This window comes from Fringilla coelebs (genome assembly GCF_963513975.1).
Source record: "Fringilla coelebs genome assembly, chromosome: 2".
NCBI classification, from domain to species: domain Eukaryota; kingdom Metazoa; phylum Chordata; class Aves; order Passeriformes; family Fringillidae; genus Fringilla; species Fringilla coelebs.
In genome coordinates, this window is record NC_140029.1 from 81,862,407 (window position 1) to 81,887,389 (window position 24,983).

The following is a 24,983-nucleotide window of genomic DNA, read 5'->3' on the forward strand; positions in this document are numbered from 1 at the left end:
CGTATACACTTGTTTATCCTCCTCTGTACCATATGTTTCCATGCAAAATCAGTTCCAATGATCTATTGCCTTATTGCTATCACTCCTATTATGGATGTAACTGAGCATTTCACAGTCATTAATACATTTAGCCTGACAGCATCCCTGCTGCGTAGGCATCTAATATCTCCCACTGTACAGATGGGTTAGCTCAAGCTCAGATCCACAGCTCCTCAAAAGCTTCATTGAAATCAATGGGAAGGAAACACATCTCCAGGGGATGAAAGTTTGGGAGAGAAAGCCGCATGCTGGGTTTCACCCAAGGAATTTGCAGTGGAGTGAGGAAATTTCTCTGTGGGATCCTACTTGGATGCTCAAAGTGCATGACCATTCCTGATTTCCTGACACAGAGCTGCTCCCTGTCTCTGCAAACCCAGCAGAACTGTGGTTGCTGTTCTCATCAGAAGATACAGTTGAAAAGTTAGTTAAAAGCCCATTGGCCCAATATAATGTTAGCAGTCAGCTCAGAAGTATTCTGCCCTAATGAGAAAAGTTGATAAGGACCAAAAAATGTGCTTCTGCTGCTCTGGAGGCTGTCTCCCACTTCCTCTATTCTTTGCATTCTCGCTTGCCTCTCAGAAAAGAATTTCTCTGCATCCCCTCAAGTCGATGTAGGAGAGGAACAGGATTTTCTAAAATGCACTGTATGTACCTATCAGTCACCTACTTATTAATTATAGCTAAAAGCATGATTAATCTGTCACAGATAGAGATGCTAAGTAACCCGAATCAGGCTAATGCATTGCTGTCACCTACATGAAAAGGCAGCATTATTCTCAGATTTTACATCTGTGTGTACTAAGGCCCATAGTCACAGCAGCTGCAGAGCACTGGTGATGCCTTTCTGCCACAGATGGGATAAGGTTGCATCATACATATCTCATCACCCCCCCAGCAATGAGCCTGTGCAGTAGTTTGTTTCCTCAACACTAGTACAGTTTAATGAGGTTATCTTTTGCAAATAATTTTGCCTTGTAAAATGGATAACAACAACAGTTATAAGAATTATTTCCAGGGACTCATGACTATGACTGAAATTCCTCGGTGGAAAGGGTCAGCATGAAGACCAAGGTGCTATTTAAGCCTGCAACAAGTACGAGCTAAGAGGTGCACAGGTCTCCTGCAAGTGTCAATGTCTAAAGAAAACAATTCTTTTGATATGGCACAAATTTTTTTTCTCTTCTGTGGTCGCTTTCTCTGAGTATTCAAGTGATCCTTTTTTTTTTCTAATAGCTTAGACGCTGGAAAGTAAATTTCCAGGCACCAACTTGAGCTTACTAACCGGACTTGAAACCCTCATCCATCCATCCTGTGAAGCAGTCAATGCATGGATATGCTAAATCACAGCTAATCTACACAATGTAAAGTTTCAAATGTCCTCTTTTTGCATAAAAGCTTTTTGCATAAAAGATTTTCAAAACTGACACCTCCAGAAGGCTAATTATACCCTTCAATATGAGGAGCAGAAGACATGTAAGTCAGCCATTGAAGGAAAAATTTCACTGATGTCTGGGTGACCTGCTTAGACTTGATGCCTTATTTCTGGATGGGTAATATAATCATTAGGTTCATTAAATATATAATCTATTTTATATATATAAAATATATTTTTTTAGATATAAACGGTATTGTTTTTTCAGTCCTCTTATATTTTAATTATATATAAGGAGCAAAAGCCCAACTTTAATTTTGTCTTTTTCCACCTACTAGCTTTTTAGTTAAATAGAATAAAGTTTTATATAAGAGTTTTGATGTGAACTGCCTGAGACTGCAAGATGAGCCTTGCAAGCTGTAATCTGCATCCCTCCTATGCTGCATGCCTCAGTGGCCCAAAGGAAGAAACCATTTTGGTCTTCATCTCAACAGGCACCTTGCTGCATGCAGGCAGAGTCTCAGACAGTCGGTTCCTGAGCATGCAGATTTATGGAAGTTTGTATATTGGTTTTTTCGCCCTAAGCAATGCAGTAGTCAGGTAACATTCAATGGAGAAAAAGCAGAAGATAGATAAGCAAATACAAACTGCTCCAGAACCAGAGTTGTTTTTTTGGCTTTTACAGTTCTTGGCTTAGCTTTTTTTTTTTTTTTTAATTGCTCTTTAGTCATCACAATTTGGTGTAAATGCAGTCCAGAGTAAATTGTTTGTAGCCATTCACATGTACTATAGTGACAGAGAAAGGAAATCTGGGAAGGTTGCCCTTAATGTAGCAATTTCACCAGTTTCTTGCAAAACTGTGTTCTCGTCCCCCTTCTTATTAATAAACATGATGTCCTTCTGTTTGCTCTCCTTTCATTATGCACAGCTGTACTCTTCTCTTTCATCAAGAAACAGTCAGAATTTTGTTTGTCACACTTAAATACTAATTTTTTCCTCTTTATTTATGAATAGAGGGCTTAGATTTTCCTTATGGAATAGAAATTGAAACAGCCCTGACATTTAGAATGCAAAGGAATTGCTTCAAATGATTATAGTCGTGTTAAAATGAGTCACTCACTTTTGATCCAAACTTCCTGACATACACATTCATATATATTAATCATTGTGACATCACTGAAGGACTATTTTTACCTTTTTAATAAAAGCTGAGTGCATTTGTCAACTCATCAAATTATATTTAATCCAGTGAACATACAGACTGGTTAGGAAAGACACATGCTTTCAAATAACAGCATAGTTCCTTTCTACATGTCTGAAAATGTTGTGTGCATAAAAAAATGTAAAATGTTTGCACTCTTTGAAGTGCAGGTAAAACCTCACTGGAAAGAAAAAAAAAACCCAAATAATGAATTAGTTTTACTAAGGAAAATGAAACTTACCTGTCCACAAATGCATGGTGTAACACAAAGATGGGGTCATTTGCAGAGCCTTGTACTTGGGACATGGAGCCATTCATGTAGATGTGAAGGGCGTTATGCAAACCGCTTTGCGCCGGGTTTGATATCGCAGTCTGTGGATCAGCAAAGCCTGTAGAGAAAATCATATGCTGATATGACAATGTGTATAATTCCTTTTCCAGTAACAGTGAAGATCAAAGTGCTTGCTTTCCACTCATTTATATTCAGCTTTTTAGACAAGAGCTTAGGAAAACTTGTAAAGGAGTGCTAATATATTTCAAAGGCATAGCAAAGATGAAATTAAAATAAGCTAAATTAAAACTCCTGCCGTGTAGCTAATGCAGCATGTCAGCAAATGTACTGCTTAATTGCTTTATATTTTTAAATTTCTTGCTCTATTTTGTCTGGCTGATAAAATGCAACATAATCCCTATAGACATTTATGTGTGGACATTTATTTATGTTGAGAAAAGTTTTTTGCTTTATTTCAATTTTTAATCTCTATATTTACAGGCTCCTAAGATAAAACAGGTGATTTTATCTCATCATATACTCAGTCATCTATTAATATTTGCCTCTACAGAACACGTTCTTTTATTGATAGGAGCCAACACAGTACGATCTATAGCCTCTACAGAAGGATTTGATGAGTAATCAATCATTTTTTACAGTCAGACTTGCAGGATGGAAGTCTGTGGACTGCTGTTATTTTGGAGGACACTTAAAAGATGGGCTTTAGGAAGAGTTTGCACAGACCAACTCCCAAGCAGGAAATATTGGAAGATGAGTTTGTGCATTAGTTTTTATCTTGGTAGCCTGTCTATATTTAAATCCGATGTTATAGCCCTACTCATCATCCCATCAGCCATGCTTCCAACCTACTTACAAGGACTCCTAGTAAAAGTCACCTCAACCATCTGATCCTTCTCTGAGATTTCCCCAGAGAATAGAAAGAGAAAGCAATATTGTCCTCCCCATCTGTTTCTGAACCTGATGGTAGTTCTGATATTTAATCCATGCCACAAAGTCTCTCATATCTGTATTTTTTATTTGGTTACTGAAGTTGTCTTCTTCTTAAAATTTCTGTAAGCTGTAGGATGAGGAAGCTTAATAGAGGCACATTAAAAATTCTTCGCAATTTAATTATCAAATAAAAAGAGCTGTGAACAGTGTGATCATTGTGTTGATCCTCAGTATTTCCCAAATATTGTTTTATTTTATTATATGTGCAAGGTGGAGAAAATAAAGATATTAGCTTTTATCTATGGGAAATTCCTAATGGACTTTGCACACTTGCTTTATTTACTTATTTGAATGAAGAACTAGCATTTGAATGAGAATCAGTAATATACTGTTGAAGTGAATCTCCCAACAGTCTTGCTATTTCACACTGTTACTCACACCACAGGACAATTGCTGACTTTGCAAGCTGGATTCCCTTTGGAGAAAATCTAAAATGCGCTAACTATCAGTTGGTGTTCAGTTCAGGGAACTAAACTACAGCCAGTATGAAAAACCCCTTCCCTGTGAAAACCCTAAGGTGCAACATGGAATTTGGGTCCATGGTTTCAGCTGTCTTGCTCTGGATTTGCTCCTCTCTGAGTCAGACAAAGTATTGATTGAGATGAGGCTAGAGTTGCCTTATGAGTAGGGTCATACCCTGAACTTGGAAACCTGAGTTTTACACCCAACTGGGACTCTGATCTTCTGTGTGAAATTACAGCATTGCTTTGCCACTCTAAATTCCCTCATTGGGCCTTTTGTTGTCAGTCAACTTCTTCAAACAAGGGGAGAGCATCTGGCATAAGCCCACTGGTATATATAAGAAGAATCAAATCATAAGAAGAATCAAATCAACTATAGCACCTAAGGACCAATAAACCAGTAATAGCCATCCATTTTCTGAGTCTACAGTATGACAAAGCTTTTGAAAAATTCAGGGGAAATCAGATTTGAAAATACAATTAGGACATTTGGAGAAGGTAGTGTTGGCTTGCTTTGAATATTGTAAACTTTAGGGCAAAGTAATTCTGGATTCAGGAAACAAAGAAGAACACATTAACACCTGCAGATTTTAAGTACTTAAGATAAGGTCCAGGATTTTGGAGTCTGCTTGGTCACATAAACAGCAAAGGACAGAAGTTCTCAAAGTGAAAATTGGCCCCAGAGAAATCTGCAGGATGGTGAATGCTATGTTTTCTAGCTATCAAATCAGGGGGAAAAGCAGAGTAAAATATTACTTATAAAGAATATATATACATTGGCAGTCTGTCCAGAACTCACAGGAGGAAGTGGCAACAATTTTGGATTTCTCGCTGCTGGCCACGGCACGTGGTTATTGGAATCAGTCAATTTGGCAATACTGGGACATTTCTGTAAATATTAACTGGATAGCATATATCTGTGTATCGTTCTGAAGCAATTCTTCCACTTATGTTCCACTGCATTAAGTACTTAAGCATGTTTAAGGTGAAAAAAACTTATTGCAGGGTCTGCGTAGACAGCAACATGTTTGGTATCAGACTTTGGATGCTTCTTACATTTCTTAATGCATTTTAAACACAATCTAACCATTAATAAAAATACATGGAATACTAATTTTGGCTCTGGACAGCTTTTCGTGGAACATCTGCACATAAGTAATTTATTTTAATCATCAAAATCTCTGCTCTGGAACAGCTTTAGCAACCGCACCCTCCAGCTCCAGATAGTTGGGGTGAGTCCACTCAGTGTCAAAGTTGATGTCATGTTTAACCCCTCATGTTAGAAGTTCTAATATCTGATCTCAAGTCCATATAACTTAACTCCATATAAATTTGTAAATTAGCAGGAAAAAAGCCATGATGTGATTTCACTGTGACTTATTAGCTTGGATCTTATTCTTTCAGACTTTTTAAAACACTTCAGTACCATCAGTTATGCAGGATGACATGCTAGAGTGGAGTCGCCCAAAAAGAACACGTGAAAACTTCAAAGTTTTCTCAGAGTACAGGAAACTTTGCTGAGGTAGCTGCAGTAAAATCACCTCTAAAGCAGATGTGAGACTACAGATACAAGCAGTGAGCTGAAATAAGAGCTCTTCATCTTTGTAGAGGGGAGCTCTTCTTCCTCCAGCTGCCTTGCCCCATGCTGTGCCTTCCTCTCCTCTGCACTAACTTTACCTTGTCAGTCCTTTTGTGAACTGATTTCACTGACTATTCTGGCAGTAAACTACCCTGGAGTGTGGGATGTCAGGTTTTTTTCCCAGGCCCCTAAAATGCAGACTCTCAGATAAGGAAATGATGAGGACAAGTGATGGACCAAAAAAAGGAGGGAGAGCGACTGACAAATGGATGGAGGAGTCTTCAGTAAGCTATTAAATCATCTTGGCCAGTATAGGAAGCTGTAACATTGAGACGTTCTTTGGTTGATAATGGTGCATCAGAAATAGCTGTCAGGACATACATCACTGAAGTGAAGTTTCTCCAGTGATTTGGATAAGAGAAAAATCACTTTAGGGCTTCATAAACCTTGTTCTGCTCCTGCTCCTAACACTGTTGATCAGCAACAGTGATTCAGTGCATTTCAAGTAGCTTTACTGAGCCAGGCTGCATTAAGTCAGGTGGGAATTTAGACAAAAGTTTATTATAATAGAAAATAATGCTGCTGCTCAAAAATTAAGGCAGCCTGATAGTTTTTAGGATGGTATCTAGGTGGTTCTCATTCAGCCTGCAATTAGTTCAGGTGTATATCCTTTAATAGAGTACTTAATTACATTAATTGTGGATTTTTCAATCTGCTATCAGAGACCATACATGCCCATGCACCATCAGTCAAGTGCAGGACTTTATCTAGAAAGCAGGTAGTGTTTTCCTCAGTTGCTCATTTGCCACTGACTGAAGTGCTGTAACTACACTTAACAGCAGGTATGTAGAGCTGGGAGAGCATTGGCACTGCAAAGTGCTACAGAAATGGAGGATCCATTCCAACAATCCTATCTGCTTTAATTATCTTGGGGAACTGCTTAGCATCTCTGGCATGCCTAGCATTATTTAGATATCCATAACAGTTTTGCAAGTGGTTTTCTGAACTGAAACACAGTATTTCTTACAAAATGAATTTTAGTTTTGTGTGACTTTCTAGGCCAGTGGAAAGGACAGCTGGTACTTTAAAGGTCAAATTCTGCTTTGTTTGTTGCATGTTGAGGGGATTGACTGCACTCCCAGTCAATTTGCAGGAAACACTAAGCTGGATGGTTGATCTGCTGGAAACCAGGAATCACAGCATCAGTGAGGTTGGAAAAGACCTTTGAGATCATCCAGTTAACCAAACATCCCACGTCAACTTGACCATGGTATTAAGTGCCATGTCCCGTCTTTCATTAAACACTTCCAGGGATGGTGACTCCACCACTTCCCTGGGCAGCCCATTCCAATGCCTAATCACACTTTCTGTAAAGAAATTCCTCCTAATGCCCAACCTAAATCTCTCCTGGCACAGCTTGGAGCTATGTCCTCTCATCTCGCTGCTAGTTTCTGGGGAGAAGAGACCAACCCCACCTGGCTGCAACCTACTTTCAGAGAGGGATAAGGTGCCCCATGAGCCTCCTTTTCCCCGGGCTAAACAACCTCATCTCCCTCAGAAGCTCCTCATAAGACATGTGCTCCAGACCCTTCACTACCCCTGTTGCCCTCCTCTGGGCTGGAAGAAGGCTCTGCAGAGAGATGTGGACAGGCTGGATTGATGGGCTGAGGAAAATTGTGTGAGGTTCAACCAGGTGAAGTGGTGGTTCCCAACATGAATGCTACAGGTTTGGGGAAGAGCAGCTAGAAAGCCACCCATTGGAAAAGGACCTGTTGGTTGACAGCAGCTGATCCAGAGTGTGCCCAGGTGTCCCAGAAGGGCAGTGGCATCCTGGCCTGGATCAGGCAGGGTGTGGCCAGCAGGAGCAGGGCAGTGACCGTCCCCCTGTGCTCAGCACTGCTGAGGCCACAGCTCCAATGCTGTGCTCAGCTCTGGGCCCCTCACTGCAAGAGAGACATTGAGGGGCTGGAGCGTGTCCAGGGAAGGGCAACGGAGCTGGGCAAGGGGCTGGAGCACAAGGGCTGGGAGGAGTTGCTGAGAGGGCTGGGGGTGTTTAGCCTGGAGAAAAGAAGGCTCAGAGGGCACCTGATCACTCTACAGCTGCCTGAAAGGAGGCTACAGAAAGGTGGGGGACAGCCTCTTCTCACAGGCAACAAGCAACAGAAGAGGAAGTTACCTCAAGTTGCCACAGGGGAAGTTTAGAGTAGATTTTAGAAAACATATCTGCTTGAAAAGGGTGGCTGGGCATTGGAACAGGCTGTCCAGATAAGTGGTAGAAACACCATGCCTGGAAGTGTTTACAAAGCATCTGTATATGGTACCTGGAAATATGTTTTAATAGTGAAAATGGCAGGTTAATAATTGGATTTGGAGATCTTAGACATCTTTACTAATCTTAATGATTCTGTGATTTTGGTATGGATATGACAGTGTTGGATTTATGGTTGCACTCGATGATCTTAAACATCTTTTGCATCTAATGATTCTATGGTTCTCTACCTAAGTCTAACTTTTCCCCATTCTCCCTGAGAATGATTTTTTTCTCTAATAAAGTTTTCACATTTTAGAGAAGTTCAGGCCAGATAGATGCATCTGCTTTAAAACAGGAGGAATATAAGAATTTTAAGGCCATATTCTTGAAGCTCTTTGAAGTTAGTGATGTTCTTCTAGCTTCTATTTCTGCTGTATTTATGCCATTGGCAAATTCACAGTAAATTTTTCAGGGTTAAATCTTACATACTTTCTCAGGTGGTGTTATTACTGTAATCCCTCTAGAGTGTGCTAGCTGCAAGATCCATGGAATTTGACCTATGTGACTGGAGTAAATCAAAGTTTGTGATTGTCTAATTTAGACCGTGTCACCATCTACTTATTTTTTTCTTAAAATTTCTCTGGTAGGTTTTCAATCTGTGCTGAGTAGTCTTTCTAATTCTCTAGCAATGACTCTTTACAAGTTGACAACATTTTCTCAGTGCACAGCATAAATGTACCTAGGGTGGAAGTTCAAGCTGGGTGAGGAATGTTGGCTGTAGCCTGAAACTTTTTCAATTAGAAGTTTTCTGTTGGCTAACTTCATTTTTAGAAACCATTTTTTCAATAGCTTTATGGATTGCTGTGAACATACTGAGAAAAGTTTTCCAGATGAAAATTTCTCATTTCAGAAAAAAAGGAAAATGTCCTTTTGAAATGAAATTACATTTTGAAATGTTTGATGTTTTATTCAATTTTTTCGTGACAAAATAGCAGTAACAATACATAATTGTGACAGACAATGGAATGCTATGACATGGTTTGGCTTGATACCATTTGTCATGAGTTAATTCATGAATAATGAGTGATACAGGGTTTTAGAATTTTTAAATGTTCTTCTGTGACTTTGTGCAAAACTTAGAAGGCCTTGATTTTCATTTAAAGTTGCTGTGAATAAACTAATTTCAACTGTGGAATCCGCTCATAAAGAAAAAGAAAGTCTAAATTTTTCAGCCATTTCTTACTCTTAGATAGTAGCATTCAAAGTATCACACTCCAAAACTGAACTGAAGAGAGAAATTACTTAATTAGCAGTCAGCTAATCCATTTCTGAACTTTCTGGATGCTTTTAAACTAGGCTGATTTTCTGTTCTCTTGTGTCCATGAAGTTTCCAATGAAGTCAGCAGTGTTCCCTAGTTAGGACCACGAATCAACAAATCCTATTTAAAATAATTGCTTCCAGGCCCAAAGTGTAAGCTGCTCTTAACCTGTTGTTTTTCATTCGTAGCAGACTCTGGTCTGTCACAGAGAGGGCAATTCATGGGCACAGCCTCATGGGACTGTTTTATTGAACAATATTGACCTTTTCTGTTTATGGACGTTGTGATATAAATTCTTCAGTGACATAATTTCTGTCACTGCAGCAGCACTTTTTGTTAGTCAAACAGAAATTTCAGCCTGCCTTGTTGTCATCTGCTCATAATGATGCTGATACTTGCCCCTCTGAAGATTAAAAGTTTCAGCCTTTGTTCCAGTGCACTGAAGAATGAAAAAGCACAAAGTTTTGCTCAGAAGGGGATGTTCTATGTGATCACAAGTATTTTTCATTAGAGAACTGAAACTGAGGTGTAAATCTCACATTGGTGTAAATCAGGAACTGCTCAATTACAGTCACTGGCTTAGCTCTGTTCACCTTTCGTAAACCTAGAGTAACTCCAATAAGGTCAATGCACTTACTTTGGATTTCCTTAAGGTCTAAAAAGAATTAGAATTTGACCTTAGGTTTATTGGCACAAGATTGTGCAAATAAGTAAAGCAGGGTTGAAAAATGTTTTGCTTTGAAAAAGAACAAAATGTTAGGATCTACAAAGGTTCTAACACATTTGTAAGAACACAATAAAAAAGAAGTAGGCACAGAGACAGAAAATCCAAGTCACCAATCTAAGCTTGGCATTTTTACACAACAAAAAACTAATCTAGACATTTTTAAGAAAGGAGTTAATGCAATTATAAAGTATTTTTCTCAGTAAAATTTCTTTTAAAACTTTCCCCCATCTTTTTTCAACATTCACCATGAATTCTTGACTTCATATAGCCATTGAGTATCTTGTTATCTAAATAAGCTGGTTGCAGCAATGTTTGTGGTCCTGTGGTGTGAAGTTGGGTTGATATAATTCAGGTCAAAAAAGCAAAATAAAGAACTCTCACAGACTGCTTTTGCTTTTGTTTGCAATGCCAGTAGCATGATGGTAGGTCCTCAGTAATTCATTACTTTTTTACTTCAATTCCTTTTTCTCTACTCCTTTGCATCGATTCACACACTTCATGGAGTAAAATGTAAGCAAACCTCTACTCAGTTCTGTCACCTTTTTCTTTCCAATACTTCATGTAGTTTCTGTTTTCAGGCACAGAAAGTGCAGTTGTGTTTGGCAATGCAGAAAATTACTATCTGGATTCTTTCTAGGCTGCAACGGACAAAGTCTAAATTTCTGATTATTTTTAAAAAAGAAAATTTTCCACTTTTCCCAAAAAAGCTTTATGGGATTCCACACTGCATTAAGACTTAGATGGGACATATTAAAACTTTTGCTGTTTTAGAATCACAGAATGGTTCAGGTTGGAAAGGACCTTAACGATCATCTTGCTCCAACCCCTCTGCCATGGGCAGGGATGCCACTCACTAGATCAAGTGTCTCATGGCCCAAACCAACCTGGCCTTGAGCACTTTAGGGATGGGACAGCTTCTCTGGTCAACATGTGCCAGTGCCTCACTGTCTTCTGAGTAAAGAAATTTCTTCCTCATATCTGATCTAAACCTTCACTCTTTCAATTTAAAACCATTGCCCCTTGTCCTCTCACCATCTCCCCATATAGAAAGTCCCTCTCCCTTCTTTTTTAAGCCCCCTTAATGTACTAGGAGACCCCAGTAATTTACCCCTGGAGACTTCTGCAGGCTGAACCTCAGCTCTCTCAGCCAGTCTTCATAAAAGAGTTGCTTCATCCCTCTTATCATCTTTATGACTATTTTCTTATCCTCACAACTACTCCTATTTTGTATTGTTATGGCCTTTTGCAGTTCTTTGAAAACCAAAAGCTCAGAGAGATCAAAAGTTGATCACATTTAATTCAGCTGATATATGATATTGTAGAAATATATTTATTATTAAATGTAAAACGTGTTATCCTTGCTCATTCGGAATTTTATGAGATTCAAAAGAGTTTAGTAGACAGATAATTAAGAATTTGTTTTAGTAAAGAACTTTTGCTTACTAGCCAATTAGGAAAATTCAAAACAGATTAAATAGCTAGATAACTAAACCGCTAAATTCTTTTGGAAATTATACTAAGTGTAATTTTTGAGGGATAACTTAATCCATGTTTCTTAGAGTTTGGGAAAAGGTCTGCTGTGGAGTTCGCAGTGGAATGATGTAGACATAACATGCCAGATGGCAACATCCTCTTTCACTTTTGTTATCCAGCCTGGTCCCTGGAAGACAGGGAATTCTAGGGCAAACATGCACCCTCCATGGTTACAGGGTTACTCATGGTTGTGTACAAGCAGGTTATTGGATGTTCTCCTTTTCTGCTGTGCTGTAATTTTTTTCAGAGCCTGGTGCTGACTGTAGCAGGAGACAGTATCTCCTAACAGGCTTAGGGTCAGATCCAGTCTAGTGTCTAGTTTGTTATCAAATGCCTTTAATGCGGTTCTTTCTGTCTTCTGCTATTCCAGGTGAAAGCATAACTTTTTCCCATTTTACAGTTATTCTTCACGAAATCAATTCAAACTGCCCAGAGTTTGAAGACTCCAACCCCAGAGAGAATCAATTTACAGCTGGAAATGGTGTAACAGAATAAAGCACGTTACCTTCCAGAGTATTTCGGAAACTGTAGTTGGCCATTTTATCCATGGGTCCAGATTCATACTGAGTCAGAGAAAGGCAAAATTCAACATCAGCTGAGGATGGGAGCCTTGGGGTCCTTGATTTATCATTGTTCCCAGGATTTCTCCTTATAGGCCCCTCGCTTGTGGCACTGCACAAAGCTTGTTGGCTGTTGTAGTCTTCAGACCGAGTGCAGATTACCTGGATAAAACACTTTCTGTTAGAGGAGTTGCAATTACAAAAAAAAAGAGAGGTACTTGGATTAATTTTTTTTGAAGAACAAAACAAATGCACAATGCAATAAGTTTGTTTCAAGAATATACATTGTTTTCTATGTTCTATGTGTATGATTTTAATATAATATGGTTATTTAATAGAAAACAGCCCTCTAATACAGTGCACATTTGGTAGTTCAGTGGTGGGTCTATGAGAATGAAGCAGAACAACAGCATCTCAGAATTCCCAGAAGTTACTTTGTTTATCAGCAGGTAATGTTGAGGCTCTGAATCAAACTTAACTGTCTATTGTTTTGCATTCCTTTGGAAAAAACCACCAAAACAAGTAAAACTCCAAACCACCAGAGACCCCTTTAAAACACAGGACTCTGCACTTAGCAAGTAATCAATGTGGTTAATGAGAAATTGGGGTAGGGAAAGAATAGGTCTCATTAGTGAGTGAAACATCATAGGGGAGAAAACATCTAACACTGAAACCTCAGTTTCTTTTATCCTGAAGGTATATTTCTATTTCATGGACCAAAACAACGAACAAGAAGGTGTGTGAAAGCAATCATCTCTGCTTTGAATGAGATAGATAGAAGAACATGAAATTCTCTGTTGAGAGAAGTGGGTGGGAGATTCATTTCATACATACTAGCTACGTAGAAACTGTGAGATTGAAGCAACACTTCAGCATGACCTCTGCAGTCAGAGGAGAGGGAAGCATCGCCTGAGTGTGATACAGCTCTCCCAAACCAGATGTCTGGTAGGTGAGATGTACTTCCCTCTAGGGGTGCCTAACTCTCTCCACTGACTAAGTCAATGAAATAAAATTAGTAAAAAAATCAATGCTGAAACTGCCTCTGAACTGCAGTTTGCAAGGGAAGCAAAATTAAGAGTGTTCAACTTAATGCTCTATTTCTGCATCAGGGTGGGATTAATCACACCCTGGAGGCTCAGATGTGCTTCTGAACTAACTAAAGACAGAGCCAAAGGCAAGTTGATGTGCTGCTGAATAAACTTTTGAATGGGTGGAAGGAGATCAGATGAATCCTTTTGTAAGTGATTTGATGACAAATTTGTAGATAATGTTTGATGAAGCTGGTGATATAACACAGAGTCCTTAAGAACCTGGAGTTCTTAAATGATAAATTTTCTATGAATATGAATATGATGAAAAAAATATTCTCATCTTTTTTTGGAAAGTATAAGAAAGCTTATCAGAGCAATTTATCCTTAGACACTGCTCTGTTAGCTGCAGTCTGTCCATGTCTGTTAAAACTACTGAGGAGCCCTTGGAGGCTGTAGGTAGTTTTCCAGCAGAGAGTTGCATGAGCACATTTCCCCCGAAGCTCACCAAATGGGTCAGGATTGCACCTCTAAGAGGGAGGCACCTCAGGAGTGTGTTTCTAAAGGGTCTCTTCTGAGAATCCACACCAAGAAAGGAGAGGTAGTGACAGGGAGAGGCCCACAGTTATAAACACAAAGCATAGTTTATGCCGGTTTTATGATTAGTTTGCATTATTGAGTTGATTCCCACTAGCAGGAAAATAGGTGGATGGTTCAGGAGAAGCTCTAGTAATTTGTTTATCAAAATGTACCGTTCTGTGTCCCTAAAAGTGCATTAGTGATGAAGGCAGATGTGTTTTGCCTGGTGAAGCTCAACCTCTTTCTTAGTTGTTTCTTGGCTCAGAAGCTTCCTGTGTGTGGATTTTGTATCTATCTCTCCTATGGGCTTTATCTAGGTTCATATCTCCTGGGTTCTCCATCCTGCCATCTCCTATCTTTCATCGTTTTCCCTCTGCCCTAGGGATATATCTCTATTGTGTCTTAAAGAGGAATCACATGCTGTGTTCAAGACCCAGTTTTCAGATATTCAGACGGGGAATCTTCAAGCATGAGCTTAAATATATCTCTAAACAAAGAAACTTTTCCCCTTTGTTCTGTTTATCCATTTCAGTGGGATTTAATGTAGTTGTTAATGTCATGAGACTTATAAATTTTTGACTGCTAATGTTTTTTTCCATTTATGTTTTAGTGTAGCCCTCATTAACTGTCTAACTAACCAAATTCATCCTAAACAGAAACCAGATGCTACAAGTCATGGTAAAGAAATGCCACAACATAAGTCCCAGAAATGAAAATGCTTGTCTGTAACTTTTTGCTATTTCTTTTTGTGACCTAAAAATTAAGGCCTGGTCATAGAATTAACCAGAATGCTTCTCCAGAAATATTTAACTTAGGTGATATTAATTATGGGTCTATCCTGAAAGTATAATTTTCTGTTTTAACAGTCATGCAATGTGTAAGTGATACTGGAACATAGATCAGTCAAATGGTTCTTTCTGGATGTAATCTGCCTTATTTTCCTTCAGCAGGAATACTTTCTAGTCTAAACATGTTGGTTAAAACATGATATTTGATTCCCTTTTAGAACAGTCCTGAGCAAATGTCTCAGTTCTCAGTTCATCCTGGAAACATCTTCAAATCCCAGCTGCACCTGCTTGTGTGAATTTGCCAGTTCCAGGGAAATTGTTAGGAAGATACTCTGAGAAAAAGCTTATGTAAGTAGTGAGCAGAGCAAATACCAGTAGATGGCAGTCCAGAATATGCAGCATCGCTTCTGGACCTTGTAGCACCCAGCAAAAAATATCCCTCTGTGCACTGCAGCTGAGATCTTGAACACAGCTCTGCAGAGTGCTTCTTAGAAAACAGACTGTAGAGGCTACTGTCTCACACCTCTGGCAAATGGGAAAGCCTTTTGTCTTTTAGTTTGCAACTGCTTGCACAGACCAGCCCCTGTGCCAAAATTAAGGGAACTGCATTACAGAAGATTTCAGTGATGTTCAGTCTTTTGCCTGCTGTCTTTGAATTCAAAGCCTTGTGGAATTTTGTGACAGATTTCTTGGGGTTACTTTTGCTTATTAGATCTGTGCTCACAAAGGCATTCAACACTGGTAATAAATACTAAATACTGGGAGGAGGATTCTCTATGGTGTCAAAATAGGTGCTCACTCACAAAGTGATCTGAAGTTCTCAGTTCATTTGGGCAGTAGAGCCACTCAAAGGGCTAACCCACACCTCTGCATCCTTTAGAACTGATCCCTTGTACTGCTTCTCCTCTGAGGCCCCTGAGCTCCCCTCCAGAAGCAAATTTTCATAGTGCTGTGTTGCAGATTAGATAGCCTAAAAGAACCACTTCAGACTCCAGTCAGAGCAACCACTTGACTTGCTGATGTGTGTCAGCCACAGAGATGTGGTGTAGGCACTTCACTGCCTTTTTTCACACCTCCCCTCACCTGTTTGTCCTACATGAAGTCTGGACTCCTGAGCTGGAGTCCAGAATGGAGACCTGTTGTGGAACCAAAAGATATTTTGTACTGATTCATTGTCTCTCTCTGTCTTTCTCCACTTATTTTCACAACCTTGCTTGGGAATCTCATTAAAGCACAGCTCTCACACTGGATTTAAAACATTTGGCAGCTATAAAGAGGTTTAATTTTTTCTCTTTTTTTGGCTGCATTAGGGCCTGGCATAATTTAATCCTAATTAAGTGGCATCCAGAGGCCATTTACTCACCAAACTGGGAAAATTCAAGGAAATCCCCAGATACAAGCTGTATCTTGGGACCTTGTTTTCACAGGTGGAACTTTGAAAGGTGCTGTATCTGTAGCAGACCAAAAGGGTTTTAAGAGGTTGTGTATACTTTTATCTGGTTCTTCATACACTGCTGAAACGTGGCAGGAACAGAAAAGTTAAACATGCAGAAAATTGAAAGAAAAGGATAAAGAGAATTTAAAGAAAAGAAATTATACAATGCAAAGCTTTGAAGAAATTCTAAGAAACATTTAAAAGGGTGAGGTCCTTAATTGTGTTTCTTCTCCCTATAGCACATACATAAACTGGGGGAGTTGTGAAACTCGAACTGAAAGGAGATAATACAAGCATGAACTGACAGCATTAAAACAAACCTGGGGACTTCAAGGCATTTTCTCAGCCTTCAGTAAAAACTGGTTGAATTTCACCTTTTTGCTTGAAGGCAGCCCAGAACTGAAGGGCAACCTATAGATGATTAAGCACGTCAAAATGGTGCTGGGCTGGAGCAGGAAAGTCTGTTACCAATTGCTGATGAAGTATTCACTAGCACCTCCTGGTCTGACAGCTCTGCAGCTGTCTCCAGGCTGTACCATCACTGCTGCTGTCTCCATGTCTACCGTGAAATCACTCAGACACATCTCTCTGGAGAGAGAGGGTAAGATTCTTCTGCTTGTGAATTATTAACAAACCCCAGTTTTTATGAAATCAACCTAGATATTGATTTATACACCTGTAGAGGTGTATATTCTTTATCTTTTACTTTACATGGCACCTGAGCAAGCACGGCTATACACTAGTGGACAGCCAAGCATCCAGGGCCCCAGCTGCACTGTCACCCACACATGATCCCGTGGACAGCCAGTCACAGGGACACAAGGTGGGGGATAGATACCCAAGGGGCTGCTTCTGCTGTGCACAGACTGTGATACCCTCCTGCTGCAGTCCTGAGGTGGCATGGGAAGAAGAACCTCTCCTTAACAGAAAATGTTTCAAATTTATAATCCATTTATGGCTGAGAACGCACTTCATAAATTCTTTCTTTATAGTTGCTCCATTTGGGCTCTTGCTTTTTAAGGTACCAGCCTGAAGCTGGCACCACAATCTATTAAGTTGCAATAAAAAGGGAAGTTTGTGAGATCCTTGGGTGTCCATAAGCAGATGGATGTAAGACTTTTTCTGATCTAAGAATCAAGAAGTGCTGGCTTCTGGCTTTGTATTTCTGAAAATTTCCTGCAGTTTTTAAAGGTAGATGTAGAATAATCTTTCAAATAATGCTGTCAGGCAATTCAGCTAGCAATACAACTCCCTGATAAAATGTACTTAAAATTAAATAACTGTGTCTGAACAGCTGAATTCATATTTCTTATGAAGTCATGTTTTCAGGTAATGGATCTAAAGTACTGTCATTATTAGTTCAGAAGCATTTTATCAATTTTCTATTTGTGTAACTTGTTTCTCTTTTGTAGTAGCTTTGCTTTTGTGTAAGTGGTTCTTCAGGGTGATATGGAATGAAGTGCTAAGGGAAATTTTCCATGCTTGCAACAAAGAATTGGCAGCAGGCGTACCCCAGCACATCTGAGAGCAGCCAGCTCTCCGTGTTATGCAATTGCTTCTCTCAAGTCTTAGGAGAGACAGAATAGGGGGAGCTGAAGTTGGTGGTGTATCCTGCTTACCACAACAGCAAGCTGAAATAGCACTTAGATTCTCCAACTATATTTTCTTCATCCTATGTCTAGCACACTGTGGGGATTCCCAGACTCTAACACTAACTGCCAGAAGAAAGATTCTGCTTTTAATTTGCAGTAAGCTTTTATGCATCTGCAACTCCATTGACTTCAGTTGTTTCTTGAAATTAGTTCTAGCATAGAGGAGAGAAAAATTTAACCTTCTACTATTTAGAATCATAGAACAGTTTTTATTGTAAGGGACCTTTAAAGTTCAGCTAGTCCAAACTCCCTGCCATGGGCAGGGACATTTTCAACCAGGTTTTTTTTTTTTTTGCAAATACATTATTTTGAATAGTTGTAGTAAAGAGCACTAAAACAAAACAAAAAAAAAAAACCCTCTAAAAATGTCATGGAATATCTCCAATTCCCATATATTTTTCTGATAATTTGACATGGAATTACAAAAATTGCTAAAGCATTAGTAAGTCTCATGCAGTCCTAATGCTGAGTGTAAGACTTGAATCATCACAAACAAGTATCTGAAAACATGAGAAAACCCTTCCCACCCACCCTAAAACATGAGCTAAGCAAACAAACAAAACCAGTAAATATTCCTGATAGTCTTGCTGGTAAAAAAGAGGCAGGAATCAGAAGTGTCACTTAGATGACAAATATGAGAAAAATGTGGATGGATAATTCACTCAGCCAAGTGGTAACAGCAGCATGTTGAAGAAAAAGTAAGGTGAAAGCAAGAATTTCAGCATGTATCCATGGGTATCCACGTTGCTATGGCAACCCTTCAATGGAATAAAGTATTTTCTCCTTTCTTTGGGATTAAAAAAAAAAAAAAGAAAGAAGGATGCTTTTCTGCAAATAGGCACTTTACCTTTTTTAAAATAAATCTAAACCATTTCCTAACATAGCAGGCATTGTAAAGACACTTAAAATTCTAAAAAGGACACCATATTATTGATGTGCTATTCCAAGGTTACTCTTGCCCTCTTTTTATTTTGAATGCTTGCTGAAAGCATTCTTGTTAAATTCCTTCAAATTCCTTCACATTTCTGGATCCTCCTCTTTTTCTTTTTTATTTTTTTTTCCCTCATGCTGTTTAGCTACAGAGCTTAGATAATCAGAGCATTCTGCAGATCTGTGGCTGTTTTCGGGTTCAAGCTAAGGCTATTTTTGTTCCTTTTTGATTTTCTGCAGTGATATTTTGATCTCTTACTTTGTGCTACTCGAAGTTACTGTATTGACTGTTATTCCCTGTTAAGCGATTGTTAAAATTTGGATTCAATGCTAATAAAGAAATATCTTTACCCCAAACTCATGACTGAAAATGCAGATCTGTTCAAACTCTTTCATTCTTTCTCAGGATAAGTTGGGAGAGCCATAAATAGATGGAAGGTATTAGAGGGAAATATTACTATTTGAAGGTAAAGTTATCACATACTTTGGAAATTTTGAAAAAATTATAACATTTCCAGAAGTTGCTGAAAAATATAAGTAATAAGCATTCCAGAAAATACCTGGGAAATGTCAGCAAACAACTTAAGTGCTCTTGCCTATGTACATTAACACTGAATGTGTTTTAAACATAGCATCCCTTTTATTGCTGCACCTCTTAAAGTTATACAAAAACATCTCTTTGAACAACTTGTTCCATAAAAGAAACCTCTTTATTTTAAGAATGTATAAGTGGGAACTAATTTTAAATAAGAAATTATAAACCTTGCTATTTCTTAAATATGTCATAAATGTTCTGTGTATTTATTGTCAAGATAAAAATATCTTAAGAATCTAGACACAATAAAGCCTTTGAAAAAAAACAAAACAAAAAAAAAAAAAAAATAAAATAAACACAACTAGCTGACAACTGCATGTCTTTTAGAAAATCCTGCTAGTAAATTTGCTGTTTCCTGTGTATTACCGGTCTCCTCCTACCCAGGTTATCTCATCCAATGCACTGTATTGATAGCTCTACTTGACACATGTAACCAGTCCAATTCTGGTTTCATTTTATCCACTTCCCCACATGCACATTTTTCACACAACCATTTATTCAGCTCAGTGCAGAACAGCATAAAATACACTTCTTTCTGACAATAGAATCTAATTAAGCTAGTAGAGTTGATCCAGATTCAAGCTGTTAGAAATAGGAAGAATTTTAGTAAATGGGAGGAAAATGCATATTTGTATTCTTATCTGTTTTATGGCTATGTCTACACTAAGCTAAATGTGTTCAGGAAATTTCTCAGGCACTGAGGCCAAGTGACATCAAATAATCCATGTTTATGTCAATAAAATAACTTTACAGGGTGGCTCTATGCAAACATTCTCCTGGGAATGGTCCCTGAAATGATTCCTGTCTGAGGGAGAAAAAAGTATGCCGCAGAATAGCTTAAATAGTTCTGTTACTCTGTCTCCAAATGCTTGAATTTGGAGGTCTACACACCCTCTATTATTCAGAAGGCACAAATCAAGACTAAATACAGCACAACCAGCCCAGTAAGCCCAGTTGGGTGCTGATTTGTAATATGCCAGAATATCCCAGAGCTGCTTGAATTTCTCGCTCTGTTAAATCACTAAAACTGCCCAACCCTCATTTGGGCTGCTGCTGCAGAAATAAATGGAAGACAGATTTAGATGAACATAATCACAGACTTCAACAGCAGAAGCAACTGTTGCCATTGTCATGATGGAGTGTGTCTATTGAAGCTGATAGACCTCTGTCACTGTATTTTAGGCAATGTGGCAGTGATGAGCAAGAGACAAAATAAAGCCCTCAGTGTTAGAGTAGGACACTATAATTCAGCTACATGAGACCTTATCACTTACATATAGATGTTATGTCACCGTGTTTTATGGCCTCATTTGAAGTGCTTTTAATTGCCAAGAATCACTTTTGCATTTGCCTCTCAGGTCCTTTGAGCAACAGATATTACTTCTTCTCTATTTCTTTGGACTACTGATGTGAATTATACAGCTGATTCTTCTCTGCTCTTAAGGTTTGGTTTACTTGTTTGTCTGTCTGTTTAACATTGAAAGCAGGTTAGTAAAATTTGATAGTTTTTAATTCAAGGTTGGGAGGAATACAGTGGGAGAGGGGTAGAGTGCCTGAACAGCCTCTGAAGCATCTGCTTCTATTTCCATCATTCAGTCACCCACTGTTTTGCAATGGTGCTAGAAATTTATGTGCATAAATACTGCTTCTCTGACCTAACTGGCACACCAGAGTCAAGCACGTTTAACCTGCTAAAGGCCAGGTTTGGACACAAAAGCATAACTTTCCCCCTTCCACTTTACTTTTATGTTCTTAGTTAAACAACCTAAATCCTACAGTAAGAAAGAAATGAGGCAAAGTTACAAATGAACTGTTAAAAATCCACTAAAAGTCTGATTTGCTTTCTGGTGTTGCCTCCTTTCTCTCCAGGAGTATCTAAGGGAAGGCAGTATGGCTAAGCCCCCATCCTGTGCACCTCACCTAGGTGCTTAAAATCAGATGGGGTCATTCCCTTCCCCTTTCCTGGCTGGTCCTTACCTGCCACGAGGAGAAAATTGATGCTGGGCTGAGTAAATTAGGGTTGGTGGGATGTCTGCCACCCATGTACTCATCATTGCAGACCTCACAGTCCTCTGCATCTCTCCAGTCCCAGTAGGGGATGGTGAAGTTCTCATCCCCCGTTATCCTCTGGATCTGACGTTCCCACATCAGCAGAAAGACCCGATGCCAGGGCAGGAAACCGGGGGCTTCGTGGGCAAAATCAATGTCCCGCCACACATTGGACCCACCTAAGAGTGTGTCTCGAGAGGCATAGTAATGCATCCACACAAAGAGATCGTACACATTGATGTCTCTGAACATGGGGTTGGACCCGTTGTTCATCTGAGAATACGTGCCCGTAGCAATTACATAGTCCTGGCTAGGGATGTTCTTTGCCAAGTTAAGATAGGCAAGAAACTTGTTCTTCTCACTGGCCGTAAGCTGGAAGATGTTTCTTCTTGTTTTCACTTGCCTTTCAGTGCAGTTGAGCCCGGAGAAGCCAAATTTGCACTCCCCACAGTTGAATCCCATGAAGTTGCCTTCACATCTACATGTCCGGTTGTAAAATACCGAGGGCCAGTCCTCTCTGTCATCCACTCCTGAAAAAGGGAACTGTGGTCCCAGTGGAGCCTGGGAGAGAAGGATATTCTGGCAGGACCCTCTGCTGGAAAGCTCCCCACAGGGGGACCCATCTCCATCCCAGGGGGGACAGCACTCCTTGCTCAGCAAACTCTGCACGTTCGCACAGACTCTGGGGAACTGCCCAGCGGACGGCTGCAGGATGACGAGCAGAAAACCCAGGGCAAATAGCAGCATACTGACAAAGCAGCAGGAGAGCATCAGCGTTATGCTTCAGTGCATGGAGTGTTCTCTCTGACCCCTCCAAAGGCCTGTGTGTGAAAGGAATTCCTCCCCTCCACCAGGAATGCTTCACTGCTGACTCCTGCTGCAGCACACCCTTCAATGTCCTTCCCCATTCCTACACACCATGCATTTACACACAGAATACACTTCAGGGTTAATCTCATTATCACATGTTTTAAGTGAAAGCCAAGTGACTTTCCCCCCACCCCCTACAAGTTTCAAAATACAGGCATTTATTATAAACTTTCATCTTCTGCCCAGCACATGACTGCTCTCTCCTGGCAATTGGAGAGGAAGTAAAATTAAAGCTTGGACACTGAATCAATTGTAAGTTCTTAGAATTCCTAGTTTAATTATATGCTTTAGAGTAAATGGTTGGTTAAATAAATATGTGGCAGAATCTGGTTGGTTATATTGGAAGAACAGCAGACATAAAAATAAAAAAAAAGAAAGAATTTGTGAGCAAACTATTTTTTTTAACAGAAAGCAAAAATAAAATATGGTCAGATTAAGTACGAACATAGGGCAGAACCAGAACAAATTATTTGACTTAGCATTTTTACATTTCAGTGTAAACTGCCTTTCTCGGATTAGCACATGGCAAAAGGAGGTGAGGGAAGTAATATACTTTAAATAAGAAAATTATTTTTTTTCTGCTAGAATTGATAGCGTTTTCACAGTTGATGACACACAGAAGTCTGCATGACAGCCTTCTCCACAGTTTTGTGGGAAACACAGACAATCTGCCAATAGATTTTCAGAAAGCACTTTGAGCATCTGTCCCTGGATCAAGAAAAAACCATTGACTCCTGTTTTTCTCCCATCAAGCAGTTTGCAAACACCATATCTGTGTTCCTTACTCAATATGTTACTGGGCAGCCTCCAGACCACCCACCTCTTTCTTCTTGTACATTAGCCTGAGGAGAGCTGACAGAGCTGCAGGAGCAGATTTAAAAGTTAGACATTCTTTGAACCTGCCCCTTGCAAGAGGACAGCCGCTGGGCAAAGCACACATGAGTTATCCATTATTTTCTTCATCTACCACTGCTGTTAATATGACTGATTTTCTTGGGTCTGTTTCTTACTAAAAGTTTTGTGAGTTATTTCCTTGTGCTTAGTGGGGGCAGGAACAACAGACAGGCAAATGAAGTGAGAACTTTGCTGGGGAACAAGGCCTTTGCTGAGATCAGGAGGTCATCACATGACCATGCTGAGGAGCACGAGGTGCTTTAATCCTGTTGGCTTCTATGCCTCAGGTATTCCAGGGGATTATCCCTGACTCCCACTTCCAGGGAGCCTGTGATGGGGGAGCCTGGAGCAAAAAGGACCAAGGGAAAGTATTTGCTTTTTCAAAAAGTATTTCTAACCTTAGTTCTGATGTTTACTATTTTTTAGCTGATTCCCCTGGTTTCCGTGTTAGGCTTGTAAAATATATTCTATCATAGAAAGGCTACTAGTTTGATTTATTTTATTTTGTTTGCACCTGGCTGTTTAGGAAACCTTGCCATTTCGTTTACTGTTCTTCCCATGGATGCTACTACAAAAATACTACACATGAGGAGAAATCCATCTCTGAGGATAGCAATATGTATTTTTTAATTTCCACTGAAAAGCCCCAGGGATTGGGAGAAACTTGAGGTAGAACCTCAGAGGGAACCAGAAAAGCCCTCAAATATATATTTATGCAAACAGTGATACAAACAAATAGTTCAATAGCCTGTTTTAATATTCAAATGAGATTTTATGTTCAGTGTTACAAAAGAAAGATCTGAGCCTTGAGAGTTGTCATATGCTGAATTTCCGAAGCAGCTGGCTAACCATGGAATTCCCTGTGCAATGGTACAAATGAGAAGCTTTGAATCAGGAATGTTACTCAGGAGCAGCACACACCCCTCTTGCTTTATAGAGATGTCAATAGTTACTAGAAGGAAAATTCCCACAGAAGTGAGAAATCTTCCTGAAGCTCACCTGCTGGCATGCTTGCAGCGTCAGGATCAGATTTTCAACACTGTGCTGCAATGCTGAACTGAGCTTCACAGGGAGATGGCCTACAGATTTCTGATGTGGTCATGGACAAGGACAAGGAACATTCCAAGTACAAGGAACATTTCACATTACCTCAAAGAATGAATTCCTTGTTTCCTCAGAGCTGAGTGGGCTGATCTTCAAAATATCATGTCTTCCTTTTATAAAATGCCACGGAAGTTTCCATTCTGGGCTGATAACACAGAAGCAATCAAGTAATATAAGTGGGTTTTAAAAAATTCTGATAGCTGGATGTCACCATGAAGGAAGTATCCCTCAATGTTGCTTGTTAGTTGCTTGTTAGGAATTCATGGGGATTTTAGGTCTTGTTGGCTATATTGAGTGGGGAAAAAAGAAACTTGGGATGGGAAAATGGAGAATAATTTTAATTGTGGTTACTTTAAAAGTCAAGCATAAAACTGTGGAGAAACAAGGGCTGGATAGACAAAGTTGATGCTGCTCAATTACCAGTGGAGATATGAATTGACTAGAGAAAAAGTGGAAAAATGGTTATTTGAGATTGATAAGCACAAGGACCACTTGACAATTAGAGAGCAAGTGGAAAGGCAGAGAATCTATTAACCAGCCAGGAAATTCAGTCTGATAAACCAGTAGGCTCAGATTGTGTGAACCAGTGAATGTTACCAATTCAATGCTTTTATTATGTGGCCATGTTATTTTTGATCTGATACTGGGATACCTAGATACAGGCTTAATGCATCAGAAAACAGACATTCAGACTGGTATGAAAACACAGGCTAAATATTAGAAGCAACTTCTAGG

At 39.4% G+C, this 24,983-nt stretch overlaps 1 protein-coding gene across 1 annotated transcript in view; it reads right to left on the reverse strand.

The window, feature by feature from the left end:
* TYR (tyrosinase) overlaps window positions 1-22,127 on the reverse strand; it is a gene marked incomplete at both ends in the record, with an annotated part of 40,780 nt that extends 18,653 nt beyond the window's left edge. The window contains 3 exons of the mRNA XM_084224749.1: window positions 2,854-3,001; window positions 12,270-12,486; window positions 21,309-22,127. Of these exons, the coding sequence (XP_084080875.1) occupies window positions 2,854-3,001; window positions 12,270-12,486; window positions 21,309-22,127 (1,184 nt within the window). The remainder of the gene's footprint in view (window positions 1-2,853; window positions 3,002-12,269; window positions 12,487-21,308) is intronic.
* Between the last annotated feature and the right edge of the window lie 2,856 nt (window positions 22,128-24,983).